Source organism: Lissotriton helveticus, chromosome 3_1, assembly GCF_964261635.1.
Source record: "Lissotriton helveticus chromosome 3_1, aLisHel1.1, whole genome shotgun sequence".
NCBI lineage: Eukaryota > Metazoa > Chordata > Amphibia > Caudata > Salamandridae > Lissotriton > Lissotriton helveticus.
The window spans coordinates 939,912,556-939,931,177 of NC_136061.1; the positions used below are offsets into that span (position 1 = coordinate 939,912,556).

Below are 18,622 nucleotides of genomic sequence, written 5' to 3' on the forward strand. Positions count from 1 at the left end.
TGTGTGCCCCCCCCCCTGCCCCCATAACCCCCCCTCCAGTCAGGCTGCACAAAACCCAGTGGAAAGGTAGCTGCCAACAGAAATAGTTTTCAGTGACCACAGTGGTGGGGACTGCTCATTTTCCTGGCCACGCTGCTGAGTGGGCACACAGGCTTTGCATAAGGGAGAAAGGGTTTCTCCATCTTGAACTTTGGGGGTAAATTGCACTGTGGGATTGTTTACAGTAGGGCTAGCAGGAACTGCTGCCAAAGTGGATAGGGTTTCCCTCAGGGACTTTGACCAAACTGGTTAGGGAGCAGCCAGGAGCTGGTGCCAGCTATAAATATGGCATTCCAAGGCACTTTCCTCAGAACACTTTTTTGACCTATAGAAAGAACATCAGAGGTCTAGACCATGCTTGCTGTGACCTGAAAGTAGCCCTAAAGGAATGGCTCTGCTCCCTCTTGTACCCAAGATAAAGAGGTGGACTCTAAATGTCCATGAGTTTACCTCCTGTGTGGCTACAGGGACACCTCAAACTAAAACAAATGTTTTTCCTGGAAGACCAATTGCCCAAATCCAACTGGACTGGCCCTGTACCTTGCAAAGCCTTGGCAGGATCAAACTCTAGAAGACCTAAGAGCTAACACCCCGAAATCTTGGAGCCTTAGATGAAGAGCAGAGGGAAAAAGAGACTGACCCCAGCAAAAAATGAGACTTTTAAAATGTTTGTAGTTCCAGATCTCCTACAGACCAGAACCAACCACAAGGGTCAAGTAGGTGATAGCACAACTTCCCGGGTCTGAAGAAACACATTAGTCCTGTATGGAGCTTCTCTGCAGCAACAAATACATTTCAGCTTGACATGTGTTATTTGATGTTTATTGGGTTATAAAGCGCACAAATCACCTCCCAAGGGGTATCTACGGCCTATGGAATTGCTACAGCCGGCCACAGAAGAGGAACAGATTAGAACAGTGCAGTTTTGAGGAGCCTTCTAAAATGTAAGTGATCTGGGCATTGACTAGATGGATGGGAAGTTGGTTCCAATAAACGGGGGCTAGGTGGAAGAAGGCTTTACCACCTAGGCGCGATATTTTGTAACGTGGAACAAGGAGTAGAGATTTGGTCCCTGAATGAAGGGACCTGAATGGCAGATATTTGGTAAATTTATCTGCGAGGTACCTGGGGCCTTTGCCATTCAGGGATTTGTGCACCTGGCAACAGATCTTGAATCTGATCCACTTCCGCATAGGAAACCAATGCAGTTGTTGCATAAGAGGGAAGGAGGCATTTTGAGGGGTAGCATTGAGGACCAGGCGAGGGGCGATGTTCTGAACAACTTGCAGTCTATTCAAAGAGGCTTCATTAGGTTAAATCAACAGAGCATTGCAATAGTCCAGGCGGCTTAGCACCAGTGCCTGGAGGAGGGTTTTCCGAGTGGTCGGAGGAAGGAAGGGAAATACCCTACAGAAGAGACTTAACACATGGAAGCATGTGCCAACAGTGGTTGTGGCGTGCTCCTTCATTGTTAGTTTCAGATCCAGGCGGACTCCCAGGTTTTTGACCACCAGTTTGGGAGCCGGAGTGGCGCCCAATTCCACTGGCCCACCACCCTGGGGACCACCTCAACGATGCATCTCCAAACAACATGATCTCGGTTTTCCCCGCATTAAGTTGGAGGAAATTGTTCCTCATCCAGCTAGCTATAGCCATCATGCCCCCCGAAAAGGTAGACTGGGCGTAGGGATTGTTTTTGTCGAAGGAAAGTAGGAGCTGAGTACCATCAGCATATGATATTGGAACGAAGCCTAAATTCCTGAGTAATACCGCTAAGAGAGCAACATGTATGTTGAATAGGGTGGGACTGAGACAGGATCCCTGAGGTACTCCCTTAGTCAGTCTCATAGTCTTTGAGCAGAAAGGGCCTAGGTTGATAGTCTGAGTTCTGTTAGAAAGAAAACTCGACATCCATTGTAAGGCGGTCCCTTGGAGTCCAACTTTGAGTCTCCTGAGTAGAGTCTGGTGAGAGATCGTGTTGAAATCTGCCGACAAATCAAGCAGTACAAGAAGCACTGCCTGTCCGTTGTCCAGGGACTGTCTAGTATTGTCCGTGACAGCAATCTGAGCTGACTCAGTGCTGTGCCTGGGTCGGAAGGCAGTCTGGGATGGATCGAGGGAGCGTGAGGCTTCGACGAAATCAGACAGGTGTTTATTAATTTGTTTTTCTAATATCTTGCTCAGGAGAGGTAACCGTGAAATAAGACGATAATTGGATAGATCATCTATGGGGGCATTAAGATTTTTACGAATGGGCATTAAGATTTTTACGAATGGGGATTAGTTGGGCCGCCTTCCATTCAGAGGGAGAAGACACTCTTTCATCAAGCAATTGATGATTGAGCAAATTGGGGTGGCGAGTTGTTTGGATAGCAGTGAGGTGGTCTTAGCTAGGATAATATCCAGTGGGGAGCCTGATTTTACTGTGTTTAGTAGGGATTCTACATCGCTGGGCAAAAGTGTGAGGACATTTTCTAACATCTGCTTGTTAGATGGGGCCGTGAGGTGGTCTGCCGTGGTATCTAGCTGAGAGCTTCCGCCTGAGGTGATTTTATTGTAGATCAAATCTATTTTCTGAGTAAAATGAGTTGCCAGTTTGTCTCATAGGGCTTGGGAGGGAGCTTCTTCATTGTTGCACACCATCGGATTGGTGAGGGATTTTAAGATCTGGTAAAGGGTTCTGGAGTCATTCCCTGCCTGATCAAATTGCAGTGCAATGTGGGCTTTGCGAGCTCTGTGAAAAGGAATTGAGCCTCATGGGTCCTGTTTGGATATAGGCTGCTGCACTGCCCTGCTGGAGGAATAAGAGATCCAAAAAAGAGACCAAGTGCCTGATTTAGAGTACGCCGGATGGGTTCTCTGTCGCAGACCTGACGGATATCCCGACGGCCGTATTACAAGTGCATTTTATCCAAGGGCACTTGTATTGTGGTGGACAGGATATCTGTCACGTTTCTGACGGAGTAACCCATCAGCCAAACTGTAAATTAGTCCCTAAGTCCTAATGTAGAAATTGGGAATGGGCGAAGGCTTCAGAATTATCTGACCAAAATGGAGACTTCTCTGGACACAACATTTTTACTTTTTCTGCTGTGATCTTTTCTTGCCAAAACCAATGGCTTTAGCCTGACCTAGCTCAATTCCTCTCTGACATCAGTGAAACCTTCCCGGATAAAGTCTGCTGATTTGTCCTGCTAAAGAGTTTGACTATCATTTTGAAGGCTAAGTTAGAAGATAAAATCCTTGCTAGGACATCCCACCTGGTGTATCTGACCTCGGGATCCACTGCAGTCAGCCTCAAAGTGTGCCTAGGTCCTGGTTTAACACGACCATAGTCTATTATTGATGCTTAGTGCTTTTTGGTGCTTTTTGACTTAAAACTTTAAAAATTCATGTCTCTGGTTCCTCTTTTAAGATTTGTGTCATTTTGGTGTCATATTGTTCATCAAAAATTACTCTATTTTTCTAATTTGATTTGCAATTTGATTTGAATTTTTTGGGTGTTTTGACCGAATTACTGTTTTAGTACTGCATAAATTTGTTACACATTGTCCTACGTTAGGGTGACCAGGCGTCCCAGATTTGCAGGGACAGTCCCTTTTTTTCACCACCTGTCACTGCAGATTTCAACAAATGTGACTCGTGTCCTGGTTTTTAGAGAGGGCCGGCTGCAAACAATGGGAATCACTTTTTTTGTGGTCCAAAGCGGGACTAGCAAGCAGCTTTTATCAAAAAGCAATTCAATTAGCGGGTAAGATACTGGACTTAGAAATTGCATTTTATTTCCTTAGTATTCCTTTGTCTGTGTTTCTGTTGTAATCAGCGCTGTCATTCTGTGCCCCTTGGCTGCTGTAAAATTATAGTTCTTCTTCTATTTTTGCAAAATATCCCGTTTTTTTTTGTTTTCGAAATCTGGTCACCCTACTCTAAATTAAGCTTGCCTGCTCTGTCCCATAGCTAAAAGGGGAGGTTCAGATCATGATCATTTAGTGACTTTGGTGTTCACTCTGACAACTTAGTGTTATTATTCCTTGAGGTCGGACCGCCCATTCCAAATATTAATTCCTTTTCTTACACTTTCCTTCTCATTTTTGTGGTGTTTGAGTGATCTGCAGCTCCTCAGACAGGGCTTCCAGATAATTTTCATCTGCAGTGCGCAGCATCCCACGTGACCACTACATCTAAATCAGGCAGCCATCTTCAGTTGATACTGCTCATTGGGTATCATTTTTGTACCATTCTAAGATGGTTGCTAAGTTTAGAAGCATTATATTGACCCTCTTAGATCAGTACAACAACGGTGCACTATGCACAGTGCCATTCCAGAATGGTCACCCAGTCTGATATTACTAAGTGGCCATCCTAGAATGGCATTGTGCATTATGTCATTATTTAACAGCTCCAAGGTGGCCACCACCTTGCTTCTGACATGAAAGCTGTGCTGGAACTTTAAAATAAAAATACACTATATACTGTACGACTGCAGGACCCCCACTGCTATATTTAGGTTTATTTTTATTGCACGCATATGACTGCCATATTTAGGAAACACATTTTTTTTCTACGTTTTCTTTTAATGTACCTCACATATACCTGTTGATATGTATTGTGTGTGTGCTTTATACTGGATGGGTACGTGGGTAAATGCAAGAATGAGCCCGCTAGTGGGTGAATGAATGGAAATGCAGGAATAAGTGGAAGAGTGCACTTTTTATGACTTACGTATGGCACTTTCACAAATGGCCAATGCCTGTTTGGGATTGGAAGTCTATTTTAGGCTATATATGTGTTTTCTAGTTTCCTATGGGCAGTAGTGGTCCATGACATGGCACTGTTTTGCCATCATTGATATCTGTAGTTTCTCGATTACATACTCCTGACCAGACCTTGATAAGAATGCACATGTGTGTGGTCCAAAAACATGCTGTAGCTCTCACTTTTATTATGTATGGGCCTCACAGTGATTATATTTTTTGGTGTCATCCAGCTGTTATGACTGCAACTCTGGTCCCTCTTTGACAGAGCTCTTCAGTTGCCTATGTCTACGATGGGATGGGATGTTCAGCCAGTTCTAGGTCTAACTCGTGTCAAATCAACCGTCCTGAATTTATAGCGAAATGTAAAATGAAATGAGCTAAAAGAGCACTATCAGCCCTGACATGGGACTTCTTGAGATCCTCTCCCCCTTTCCTGTTTCTCACCATCTCTGGTCAGTAATTATGTGTCATTTAGAGTTTACATTTCCCCTCCTTCCTTCCTGCTTTCCTGCTACCAGAAGCATAGCTGTCTATAGAGCAGCAGACACCGCGGCACCGGGGCCCAAGGGGCCCTCCACTGCACCCCAGCTATAGATGCCTTTACTACCAAACAATATTATAGAGAGCCTATAGCCATTACTTGCACATGGGCCATGGCACCCTTGCCACATCAACGCCCCCATGCCCCAGGTCAGTCTTTATCACTATAGTTAGCCCCCATTTTTTATAGTGAGCTGAATCTAATGCCCCCTCCCTGCCAATATACTCTAGTTTCACCCCTCCCCCAGTGTAAGTCCCATTTTTACTTAATCCTACCTCAGCACAGCTGAGCTAGGTCATACCACTGTAACCATGAGCACGTCCTTCTAATGACCTTTATCACTCTCTCCATTCCTCCATAACCCACCCAAGTTCAAACTTGGGTCAAACCACCTTCTTCTAACTCTGACCCCATCAAATTACAGGAAGCCCACAAGATGGTGCGGGAGGCAAACACCAAGCAGGCAGCTTCCGAGAAACAGCTGAAGGAGGCGCAGGGTAAGGTAAGGGCTCTATTTTATGTGTGCAAGGAATGAACAGATTGCATGGATAGCTCGGAATTGGGTGAATTCTGCTTCTTCTTGGAAAGGCATAGAGAGGGATTTTCAGGGGCATTCTTCTAGTAGGTCTCATAGGTGTAGACAGAGTCTGACTTCTAATTCTGCATTGTCTAATAACACACTTCCTGGTGTATTTTCAAATTGTACCCAATGTTATTTTAATGTAAAAATGTTTGTGTTCCACTTTCAATTAGCTTTTCCTAGGTGAAGAAAAATGCATGCTATGCAATAACGATGGGAAGTGAGATCACAGTATCAAAAATAAAGTTCAGAGACGATGTTATGTAATAGCATTGTGAAATTCAGAGGGAATTAGATCAAATGGCGTTGAAGAGTGGAATTCGAAGGCAGCAAGGTTATGCAGTGTGAGTGTGAACTCTATAGGAATTGATCTCACGGAGAGACTAATAATACAATCAGTGAAATGGAGTGGAGGTCAGAGGACGTAAGGTTACACAGTGCCATTGATTAATGTTTAGCAACATCAAGGACATGCCATTAAGTAGATCTTGTTAGAAAATAAGCAAGATACAATGGTATTGTAAGTAATTTAAAGAAAGAGAGGTCATGTCATTTCACCGAGTGGCAGAGGACGTGAGGCCATACATTGGTTGCAGTGATGCATCATGTCAGGAAGAGATGCTGCACTGTGTCAAGACTAATCTATAGAAACTGTCAAGACGAATCTATAGAAACTGAGTTAATTCAAAAGTATATAACACCATTAACAGCAAGGAAGGTCACACAGTGTGTGAATTCGGAGCACAGTGAGGTCAAACATTGTAACTGCAGTGTCTTGAGACTATGTGAGCAAGGACCCTCCGGCTCTGGGTGGACTCAATAGAGTAATTAAATAATTGGCTGGGAGGTGTAAAGGTGTGGTATTAACAGTTATCACGTCAGGAGAATGTAGTATGAATGTTGTATGCCAAAGAATAAAGACATCTGTTACTGAGCTCCGTGTGTGGCGTGTTCATTTTGCATGGTTTCGGGCTTGGAAGGACCCAACAACTGGTGAAGAGGATGGGATACATGCCCCAAAGACACAAGACTGCTATCCCTGAGAGTCTGCAATGATACTGTTTGTGTGTGCCACATGTGCCCCAAGTTGATGCAAAGCAGCTTGCAGTTAACACATGTGTATCCGTCAGGTCTGCTCCAGCTCATACACGACCCTTTGAAGAAGTTGATGACCTCGCGGAAGAGCATAGTTGGAAAAGCCCGCCAAATTCTGCTGGTGAGGCTTAAGATGAAATACTGTGCTGTGTCATTACTCAGAGCCATCATCCATGCAAAGGAAACTCTAAAGGCAGCGACAACATGGTTCAATGAAAAAGGCAGCACCAACCAGGTACAACCCAAAGGCAGATAACCGGGCAAGAGAAACAAAAGTGTACTCCCCAGCGGTAACCAATAAAATGCTTTATGACCTCAAAATCGGGAGAGATGACTGGAGCGTGAACACAAGTTGTGCTCTCAAGGTTGCGGGTTCCCCTAGAATCAACTAAAAAGGCCTTCGAGATAGGGCCTTTTTGTAGTGGCTGCAAAAGAAGGCATAGCATAAGATGCAACCACATTTTTTAAACTGCCACCGCCACTCGACGCTGCCAAAAAGCAGAATATTGGCACCAGGTTGACTGGATTGGTCGAGACATTCAATGACTTTGTAGATGCCCTAGAAGAAGTAGATAATCAGAAAGTCCATAAATACTCAAAGAACCTTGCTGGTGATGGAGTAAAAGAAGTGATAAAGAAAATCTCACAGACTGTTACAATATCGTACCGTCAAATAAAAGAAGCATTAGAAGCCAGGTTCAATCCGATGCCAAATTTTGACTATGAAAGGAAATTTTTCAATCAAGCAAGATAAGTTGGTGAAACAATGGATGATTTGGTTGAAAGGCTTGATGTGCTTGTCAAACACTGTATGTTTAGTGAGTTTAATGACGAAGAAGTCATGCGTCTCAGAGTCATCGATGGCTGTCTTTCGGACTCGTTCAGAAGACGCTTAGTTTGGAGAAAATACCAATTGCTGCAAGAGCCAATGATATACAGTGGATTGACCAGCTTCCTACATGGAAGCTGGAACAGGATAGAATAAATCGGCGTTAATCATGAAAAGCAGGCACAAGCACAAGGTAGATGCACCAAGTCGATGTCTTCAAAGAAAGGAAAGCTGTGTTTCCGATCTGGATTTTCCTTTCCCCATTAACCCGTTGGCTGCTTCCGCTTTTTTGCGGCAGTGCGACCAGCGAGGTAGTGCTGCCGTCGGCCAATGGCCGACGGCAGCAGCCAACGGGTTAAAATAAATGTCCAGCAATCAGACAGACATTCAAAGGTTGCGGGAAGAAAAACCACTTCATAACTGTGCTCAAAACGTGCACAATTTAAACATTCCGGTAACCGCATGGAAAAGAACAGTGAACACACAGGTAAAGAAAATATCCTACGAAAGAGATCTGGAAAGTTTACACCATCATCCCAATCTCTCTGCACTGGACGCCTCCTACACAGTGGGCAAACCACAGAAATATTTTGAGCAAGCACTGACAGCCCAGGCCCGGAAAAAAATCGCCTATATGAGACTGCTTGCACTGCCTATCGCGGATTTTAACCAAACCTGGGCCCGGAAGGACAATTCAGCAGCATGTCGTCTTTGCAGCTATCACCGGGAATCCTGGCTCCACTTGCTGTGCTGCTGTCCTAAACTGGCTAGCGAGCAGCACCAGCTGGTTGTTCCCATCTGCAGGTCTCATGCCCTAGTACGATGTAGAGAAGTCTCAGACCTGTGCTTTTCTGGTAAAACACCCCAAATAGCCGCACGGCTAGGGAAATTCATAGAAGCAATCCGGGCAGCTTTGTCACAGAAAACTGAGTCACTAAAACAAAACCAGCCGGGCTTCAAGCAAGAGAGACTATAATAATACTCTCCACAAAGTTTTATGTACTTGCACTTTACTGCCATTTTTTGATAATCGTTTTTAATGTTTTAAACTTCCCTACAGTTCGTAGCAAGTTTGCCTGAGATTGTAACTTTTTTTTTCTTTTTTACTTCATTTCTTTTTCTTTTCTTCTTTGGAAGTTTTTTTGTAAAGAATAGTATATTGTAAAGATTTTAAGTAATTGAACAATAAAGCTTTACACACTTCATAACTGTTTGCAAGTCAAAGGAGAAGCCAGCTACTTTACAGCGAGAAAAAACGAATGCCAGAAGGTTTCAGAAGCATTCTCGCCCTGCCCACAAGGCCAAAAAGCAACTTCAGTTTTGAGAAGTAGAAACAAAATGAAGTCGATCATCATCAGGTTCGTCCTACAAAGGTTTTTCAATGTCACTATCGAGCACCGATTAAGAAGATGGATGTGCAATGATAGTTTCGACAAGCATTGTAAGTATGGCTACTTGCAAAGAAGAACCAAACCCAAATCCAACCAACAAACTAAACAACAGAACTCTTTTGAACCTTGCCCCAAGATTACAATAAAAGTCAACGGTTGCCCTATAAGTTTTATCATAGACAGTGGTGCATCGATTAACACCATACCTGTTGAAAAGTTTAACAGCCTGTCAAGAGTGCCACGTATCAACCCATCATACACAAAGGTATATATGTGGGCTGCCTCCAAACCATTACAACATCAAGGATTGTTCATAGCAACATTGCAACATAAAACAACGTCAGTGCAAGCACTAATTCACGTTCCTCGAGGTAATTCACCACTGCTGACGTGTGACCAATATCTCTCAATTATAACCTGCATGCTCAATCTGAAATTGTGAGTTAGTTCCCATCGTTGTTTCATGGCCTGGGAAGGCTCAAGACAATGAAAGTGCAACTTCATTTTTAAAAAGACATTCGTCCTATTGCCCAGCGACACCGCAGAATCACTTTTCAGTTTGCAAGTAGCCATTGAGAAAGAGCTAGAAATGGTGTTGAAGCATGACATCATTGAGCTCTTCACAAGTCTTACAGCATGGGTTTCACCCAAATTGACAGTGCCAAAAAAGGACAGTGATGGTACAGTATGCATCTGTGTCGACATGCACCAGGCCAACAAGGAAATCGAGAGAAAAAAGACATCCTGGTCCACAAATAGCCGACATGATCATGCAGCTGAATGGAGACAAGATCTTTTCCCACCTTGACCTGAACAAGGGATATCATCAAATCGAGCTAGAAGAAAATGGTACGTATATTATTACCTTTTAAACTTAAAATGGTTGGTTGGTTCAGATACAAAAGATTGAGTTTTGGAGTTTAACTTGTTACACATGCTTTCAACTGCAGTGATACTGGTATTTGGGAGAACACAAAAAGAGCATGAAAAGGCTCTTACACAATTGTGTCAGTTACTGGCAGATGCAGGCCTGACTCTCAATGCAGCAAAGCATGAGTTTCACAAGACCAAACTTAAGTTCTTTGGGCACATATTTTCTGATGACGGAATTACTCCTGACCCAGGCAAAGTACAGGCACTGTCCGCTACGTGCCCCCCACTAGATGGTACCATGTTGCGATTCATCTTAGGCATGGGCAGTTATTGCACAAGGTACATTTGTGATTTTGCTACTGTGAGTGCCCCTGTTAGTGACTTGACAAAGTGAAATGTTCCTTTTTAGTGGTCTCCTAAATGTGATCAAAGCTTCAAAAGAATCCAGCACACATTTGAAAGTGCAACAGAGATGGCATATTTTGATCGCAAGGTACACACTAAGATCCCAGTAGATGAAAGCTCGATGGTGCTGGGAGCAGTTCTTGCTCAACATGATGGTCATTCAAATGCTCAAAGACACATTGTGGTTTAAGCCTGTCTGAAACAGAACGTGCCTATTCTCAGCCAGAGAAGGAGATTCCGGCTGTAGTGTTGGCCTGTGAACATGTTCATGTGTTTTTATACGGAAAACCTTTCGCTATCATTACAGACCACCAACTTATCACCATTTTCCAAAACCTGAAAGACAAGATGCTTCCCGCATGGAGAGGTGGGGTTGCGATTACAAGAATACGACTATACAATTGTACATAAGCCAGGCAAAGATCAAAATCCTGCAGACTACTTTTTACAGTTTCACAACTAAAGAAGCTGAAGAGTACATGAATTTAATTGTAAGTTTCAGCACGCCGTCAGCCCTATCAATTGAACAAATTGTGGCTGCTACCAATGCAGATAAAAACATGCTTGTACTTCAAGACCTCATTTCAACTCAATCATGGAGACAGAGTGTTTAATCGTTTGCTGACAATGTTGAATTCAAACAAATTCAAAAATGTGCAGCTATAACTGTCCATTACCAAAGAAGGTATTGTCTTGAGAGGCTTACGTATCGTCATACTTTAGCGTCTAAGACAGCTAGTCAAAGAACTGGCCAATGAAGGACATTGTGGCATTGTTGCCACTAAAATAGCCTTGAGAGACAGAGTGTGGTTCCCACGCCTAGATGAGTGAGTTGAGAGGGAACTGAACGAGTGCCATTTGTGCAACTGCCTTTCCCCCAAAATGACACCGCATCCGTTAACCATGTCTGACCTTCCTGCACATGCCTGGGGGATAATTACAGTTAACTTCTTTGGGCCCCTAGCAAATGGACTTCATCTCATGGTAGCCATTGACGAGTAATCACGCTTTCCTTTAGTAGAGAAGTTATCTTCAAAAACCCATGATAGTCATTGAGCAGCTAGATAACAGTGTGAGGTATCCTTGCCATTATCAAATCTGACAGTGGTCCATCGTTCAATAGCAAAGAGTTCAAGGAGTTTCTTGTCAGACTAAATGTCATGCATCAGAAAAGTACACCCTTGTGGCCCTAAGCTAATGGCATTGTGGAACGATTCATCAGCAGCCTCGAAAGGGCAACTCAGCAAGCATCGATGGAGTAGATTGAATTAAACCAGGCCCTATATCAAGCCCTCTGTGCTTATCGCACAACTCCTCACTCCACAACTGGTGAAAGTCCTGCCACCTTGCTATATGGGAGAGCCACAAGAACAAACTTTCCACAGTGGACAGCATACTGAACTAGGAATGCTGATAATGTTCGTGTCACAGACACTTTTCGAAAGCACAAAATGAAGACCTATGTTGATAGACATCTTCAAGCTCAGGATACAGTCTTAAATGAAGGAGACTGGGTCCCAGTCAAGCATAAGTGAAAACGGAAAACATGCCCATAATTTGCTGTCGACCCTCTGAGAGTTGTGACGCAGAAAGGATATATGGTAACGGCACATTGTCCCGCAAAAACCATCACACAAGACTCATCACACTTCAAATACCTTACTCAATGTTCATTTGTTCTTGAAATTATGGATGAGGTGACCCCACCTGACAATCCAAATCAAGCGTCCGATCCCTTATCATCGGTGCATAATCAGAGTGCATCTCAACGACCTCTTACCACTCGATCTGATCGACTAGTGCGAGCACCTCAGTGACTTATTAAATTAATATAATGCTGCTGTTTTGTTTACAACTTTTTATTTAACATGAGGGGAGATGTAGTGTCTTGAGACTGCGCTAGCACCCTTTTGGTTCTGGGTGGACTCAATAGAGGGATTATATAATTGCCTGGCAGGTGCTATGTGGGGTTATTTACGGTTATGATATAAGAAGACTGTAGTAAGAATGCTGTGTGCAGGAGAATGAAGACGTCTGTTATTGAGTTTCGTGTATGACGTGTTCAGTTTGCATGCACCCGGGATAGGGAGTACACAACAGTAACTAAAACATTCCATTCTAGGGGCGTGATGTAGTTTACAGTAGTGTCTCAGAGCAGAGTTTCTAGGAAGAGAGGTCAAACAGCACGGCTAAGTTAAGCTCTGAGGAAGTGAGTCATGCCCAAGTATCATAGAGCTTCAAAGGTCTGAGGTCATGTCGTTTTGTACAGACTGAAGAGGAAGTTAAGTTATGCACAGCACAGATGGGGTTGTAAAGGCTTGAACTCTGACAGTGTTCGAGTGGAGTTCAGACGAAAAGAGGCATCACAGTGTGCCATAGATCTTAGAAGAAACAATGTCATATAAATATGTACAGAATGAAAGCGAATGTAAGGCATCCACTTGTATTGAGTTCAGAGGGAGTGAAGTCTGACAGTGCTATTAAATTGAGCTTAGACACAATGAGGCCATGCAAAGTGTCATAGAGCTTTAAATAACTAAAGTAGTACAGTTTGGTTCAGATTAAAGAGGAAGTAAGGTCATTTAACACTTGATAGACTTCATAGGAAGGGAGGACAGACAGTGTAACCTAGAAGATCTCAAATGAAATTAGGTTATACAAAGTGTAAATGAGCTTCAAATAATTGTGGAAATGCTGCTTTATGCAGAGCTAAGAGGAAGTGAGGTCAGATAATGTTTGATATTGTTGACAGGAAGGAAAGTCAAGCAGTGTCACTGAGTGGAGCTCAGAGGAACCGAGGGAATGTAGTGTATCACTAAGCATATAGGTGAGGTCATACAGTGTGTGGTAGATTCAGAGAGTGAGGTTACACCGTACTGCTGAGCAGATGTCTGAGGAAGAAGGTTACGGAACGTTTCATGAAGCTGTAGAATCGTGTGAGGAGTTAAGAGGTCACACAATGTGGGGTAAAGTTAAGAGGAAGTGAGGTCAGACAGTTTAATTAAACTGACGTCAGGGCAAGGAAGGTAATGCAGTACCTCATGGAGCTTAGACTCAGTTAAGAGTTTGCGTGGTCATACCATGACTGATAACGTCCCGCGGGTGTGTCAAACTTGTGTTTCGGTAAGGATTTGTGCATACTGGGTGTGAGGTTTGAATTTCTACCCTTCGCAGAAATAGTGTGGTGAGTACAATAACTCTCCCTTTCCTTTCTCTTTGACCAGATTGACATGCTGCAGGCTGAGGTGACAGCCTTGAAGACCTTAGTGATCACTTCAACCCCTTCTTCACCAAACCGGGAGCAGCACCCCCAGCTCCAGAGCCCATCCAAGACTTCCTTCAGAAAGGGACATATACGTAACAAGAGCACCAGCAGTGCCATCGGCAACAACAGCCCCAGCCCCCCGTTAGAGCCAATCAGCAAGGAGAGCAAAGAGGTGGGCATGGACACTGCATCCTTATATGCTGAAAACATGAAAGGTCTAGAAAGGGACTGATAGGAGAGCATTGGGGTGTGGGACAGCATATTTAATGTAAATCTGGGGGTTGGAGAGCGGTGCAAGTATTCAGGATAGTTGGTTCTCCCAGGGAAAGAGGAGTGTCAAGTGCTGAGGCACTTTATTGGTAAAAGTCTCCAAAATGGCACCAACGAATGCGAAAATGAGAAGCAGTACTGACGAATGGATTTGCAATACCCCATCTCATGTACTTAGGACTAGGGCAATGTAAATAGGCGTCTGTGGAGTAAGGGGGGTGAATAGGCCATGGACTGCAGGAGGGAATGAACTACATCGAGAGCAAGGGGAGAAAAATAAGAAACTACTGAGCTAGCGGATATGGAACATGTCATGAAAAATGTAGAGAGTGTAATGGCAAAGGCATGGAGAGGAAGAAGCCAGAGGGGAATGGCATACAAGTTTGAAGCAAGAGCAGATGGGAAAAGACAGGTGGAATGGGATGCAGGACTTTCTGCCACCCCTGTACCCATGCATTGGAAAACATTTTCACAGCTTTTCCCAGGACCAGGGCGATGCCACATTTTGATCATGTTTGGTGACTTCCAGAAGAGGCATTACAGTCACACTGCTGTGCTGCCCTTTGACACATTTTTGAAACACTGCACAGATTATGAAAATTAACTTTGGCAAGGGTGCCTTTGTGGCACGTGCCCCTGCTGGCATAAATGATACCCGTTAGGAACAATATACAATGAAGAACTGTGAAAATAAGCATTCCTTGTTTTGAGTAGAAACAAAAAAATTCAACATAAGAATAATTTATGTTATATTTTTACTTATTCCAGCACTGTAAAGTTGGAGTTGAGATTGTAGTTCTAGGTTTAGGGATCAAGATGTGGGTGTAAGTATAGGGTTAGGGCTGCATATATACGTATGGTTAGAATTGGTGCATGGGTTTGTGTTATGTTTAGGTTTAATGATTTGTTTAGGGTTTAAGTTAGGTGTCTTTTAAAAACAAAGGTTCTAGCTTGGTGTATGGCTAGTTAGGTGGTTAGTGTAATGGTTAGTCTTAGTGTTGTGGTTAGAGTTTGGTATGATACAAAATGTTGTTGAGACACAAAAAGTCTGATATCCAGTGGTGTTGCTAGACCATTTGCTGACCGTGGCAATCCCTGCCTTTGCCGCCCCGAGGCGGGCACATGTAAAAAAGAGGGTTGAGGGGTGCTGGCGATTCCTTTGTTTGCTGCCCTGCGACGGCCACTGGTAAGAGGTGGTGGGGAGCCAGCCGCCCCAAAAACGTTTGCCTCCCAGGGCGGACTGCCCCACACCCCCTTCCTACGCTACAGTCTATTTCGAACAGAGTTTCAATACATTTGTTACTTGGGTTGTAGGTTAGTATACATTAGTTTAGGTATTTGTATTAGAGTTCTGGAATTCTTTCTTCATAATGCCCAGTTCACTGTAGTATGCTCTTTTCTTCTTAAAGAGTTTTTCATAATAACTTCAATATAAATGCATGCCTTTCATTTTTTTGGGTCAAAATCTATTTATTGATTTTAATGCAAGGATTACAAACAATTTACAGAGACCATAGTGCATTCCATTTTTATTCACAGGAGTAAAAACCGTGCATTAGGTAGCTATAGTAAAGGTACAGTTTAGTAACAAGTTTCGGATTGCCCCTGCGAGCAGAAATCTGAGGAGTGAGCCTCATACAGACGTATCATACTGTCATAATAACCATTACATAGGAGGAACGCATGACCCCCTAACTGAATGCTGATGTGTTTGAACGCTACAGTGGGTAGTACAAAACAAAAAAGACAGAACAAGAACCAAAGATTAAAATAAATGAGATGCTTAAACCAAACCATACCCAGGACAACACATAAGCTTAGACTCTGGTAAGCACAGAGGGGACATGATGTGAGCCCCCCGCGACCAGCGTGAACGGGCCCACTTGAGTGGGAAAGAAAGAATCAGGACCCCAGCCCTGGGAGAGAGGAGATCCCCACTATATCGGGAAGAGATCTAATGCCCTCAATCTTGGACCACATGCAAATAGGGGGGCCCCCTCCGATAGATAGCTAACTAGTGGGCTCCAAACATAATCGAAGCCCTTATGCAAGTCCTGAACATTGTCTAACATTTGTTCAAGGGCCAGTGCGTGCCATAGGCGGGCGTGCTGTTGTGTGAGTGAGGGAGCCTCCGGTTTCTTCCAGACTGCCGCCAGCGCCATCTTGGCTGCACCAAGGCACAGCCACATAATGGAGCTATCCTCTTGGGTCTGATATTGAGAATCGGGTTGCGCACTTCTAGGAGTACATGTTCTGTGAACTCCCCAATCGGGTACCCCAATATTAGCTTGATCTGAGATAATATTTCCTTCCAGAAGGACTGAATAGCAGGACAGTCCCAGGAGGCCACAACCCAGCCTGCATCGATCGGAGGTTGCATGGAAAATCACGTGTAGTTTCTGTAGATAGTGGTACCAGTCGTATAGAAGTTTATAGTGGGACTCCCTCAGGAACATGGAGCAATTGTATTTCACAATGTCCCTGTATAGGGACTCCCACTGCTTTTCTGAAGGCAGGGTCTGGAGAATGCCCTCCTAAAATGCTTTGTGGTGCAGTGATCGCTTTGTGCCTAGTGTTAGAAAAAGTGTATAAATGAAGGAGATGCACCCCCTCCCTGTGTTGCCAGACTGGACATATTTTTCCAATGGGAGCAATTCCCTAGTGGCCGCCTGACGTGCCTGCGGTTGCTGGACCCAATGCACAAACTGGGCATAATGGAAGCTTTCAGTTTGTGGAAGCTGGAAGAGAGTTGCGCAGTCAGCGAAGCATGCCTTTCATTTTGAGTACTTCATCATTACATAAAGTCGCATGTAGTGCCCAGTGGGAAATTCTGCCTTGACGGGGTGACAGAAAAAAGGGAATAGAAAGACAGGAAACTATAACAAAGTTTGGAAGAACGGTAAGAACAAGAGCGGGCAAAGACTGAAGAGCAGAGAACAATTGTAGTTGGCAGAGTGGCAGATTTAGCTGTATCCTCGGTTAGATCTGGTCTGATCCTGCACCAATCCGCTAGCAGGCCCCAAGAATGCGAAGTCAGAGAATAACAATCTCAGGATTTACCCACCCTGGGTGCTACAATCACACCCTTTAGTGATTCAGGACAGTGGAGACCTGCCACGGACACCTCCATGTAACACCAAAGAGGTAGCTTAGAAGGTTAATACCTTACCACTAAGAATGGCATGCTACCTGAACGTCAAATGTTAAAATGGCAATCAGGATCAGGGTCACATCAGGTTAGCATAAAGAACAATCAGTGTGAGAGCCAGTTTTTAGCAGTTTCTGGCCTTTTTTTATGGCTAGGTAGGCTGTTTTTTACTGTTGATTTCTCTCATATTACCACAAACATTGACTGCAGCAAACACAAATGCATGCAGTCTCCCATATTTGGAAAAATACTCATACATCGTGTCTTTACAAGTTCAAAACTGGCCTGATGGGGCGTGGCTAAGATGGCGGCTCGGTAAGACGTGTCTCGCAGAGGCTCCCCAGGCCTGATCCCCCGCCAGGGTACCCTGCGGACCTTCGCCCTCACCGAGCCGGCCAGCAGCAGCGGGCCAGAACCGGGAAGCAGTGCGGCATCGGAGGAGCCGGCGGCGAGGCTCGAAGCTGCTGCAGACCGCAGATGCACGGAGCTGCCTGACGGCGAGGGGCTAGTGCGGGCGGCAGCGACCCGAGCGCAGGGGCCGAGCGGCCCGGAGAGACCCCAAGCGACACCTGGGGCCGGCGTGTGGGAGAGTCGGGGATCCCGACAGCGATTCCAGAGCCCCGGAGGTACCACCCGGCATCACCAAGCGGCGACTGGCGCAGGCAGGGGAGAGGGATCGAGGCGCCGGGTCCGTCGGCCCCAGAATCTACGCGAGGCCCCGGCGTGGGCCTAGTGGAGGTGAGCGCCGAGGGCCGGAGACGCCTGACTGCGGCTGGAAGGCGCGACTGAGGGAAAGCGGCGCTGCTGCCGAGAGGTGGGTCGGTCCTAGCACGGCGCTTCAGGCGCAGGCCGTGCACCGGTGAGGACCCCCGCGGTGTCTGCGGGGGCCGAGGGGAGCAGGCCGGCAGCAGCCGTCCACGGCCCAGCGGCCTGAGTGGAGCCAGGTCCGTCGGCCTACGGGACAACGCGGGGCCCCGGCGTGGGCCCAGTCGAGGAAGCACGGCCCGGCTGTGCAGCGGGCCGGTGGGGCATATCGACCCCGGGCAGCAGAGGGGCTCGGCGCCCATACAGAGAAGGTGAGCGGCGCCCAGGAGGCGGCCGGGACGCAATTGCGGTCACAGCGCGGGATCCCCCCCCCCCCCCCCCCCCCCACCCGGGGGCACGCCTGGCTGAAACGCGACTAGGATCTGGGAAGGCCTGAGGTTGCGGAAGGCCCTGGGAAGGGGAGTACAGAGCGGGTGGCCTGCAGCCCAGGGATACCTGGCGGGAGCCAGCCCTATACCTCGAGCGAGGGAAAGCAGTGGGGTCGAGGCCTGTGGCCTAGGGAAGAGGCCCCTGGGACACGATACCGGCCTTTTCAGACGACGGCCAGAGCGCATCGGAGCACCCTGCCGAATCACACGGAGCCCTGACCAGGCTGAGGCCCACG

General features: G+C 45.6%; 1 protein-coding gene across 4 annotated transcripts in view; it reads left to right on the forward strand.

The window, feature by feature from the left end:
- RAB3IL1 (RAB3A interacting protein like 1) overlaps window positions 1-18,622 on the forward strand; it is a 308,069-nt gene that overhangs the window by 228,292 nt on the left and 61,155 nt on the right. For all 4 annotated transcript variants that reach the window (XM_078681296.1, XM_078681297.1, XM_078681298.1 and 1 more), the window contains exons 5-6: window positions 5,762-5,839; window positions 13,735-13,947. In XM_078681296.1, the coding sequence (XP_078537422.1) occupies window positions 5,762-5,839; window positions 13,735-13,947 (291 nt within the window). The remainder of the gene's footprint in view (window positions 1-5,761; window positions 5,840-13,734; window positions 13,948-18,622) is intronic.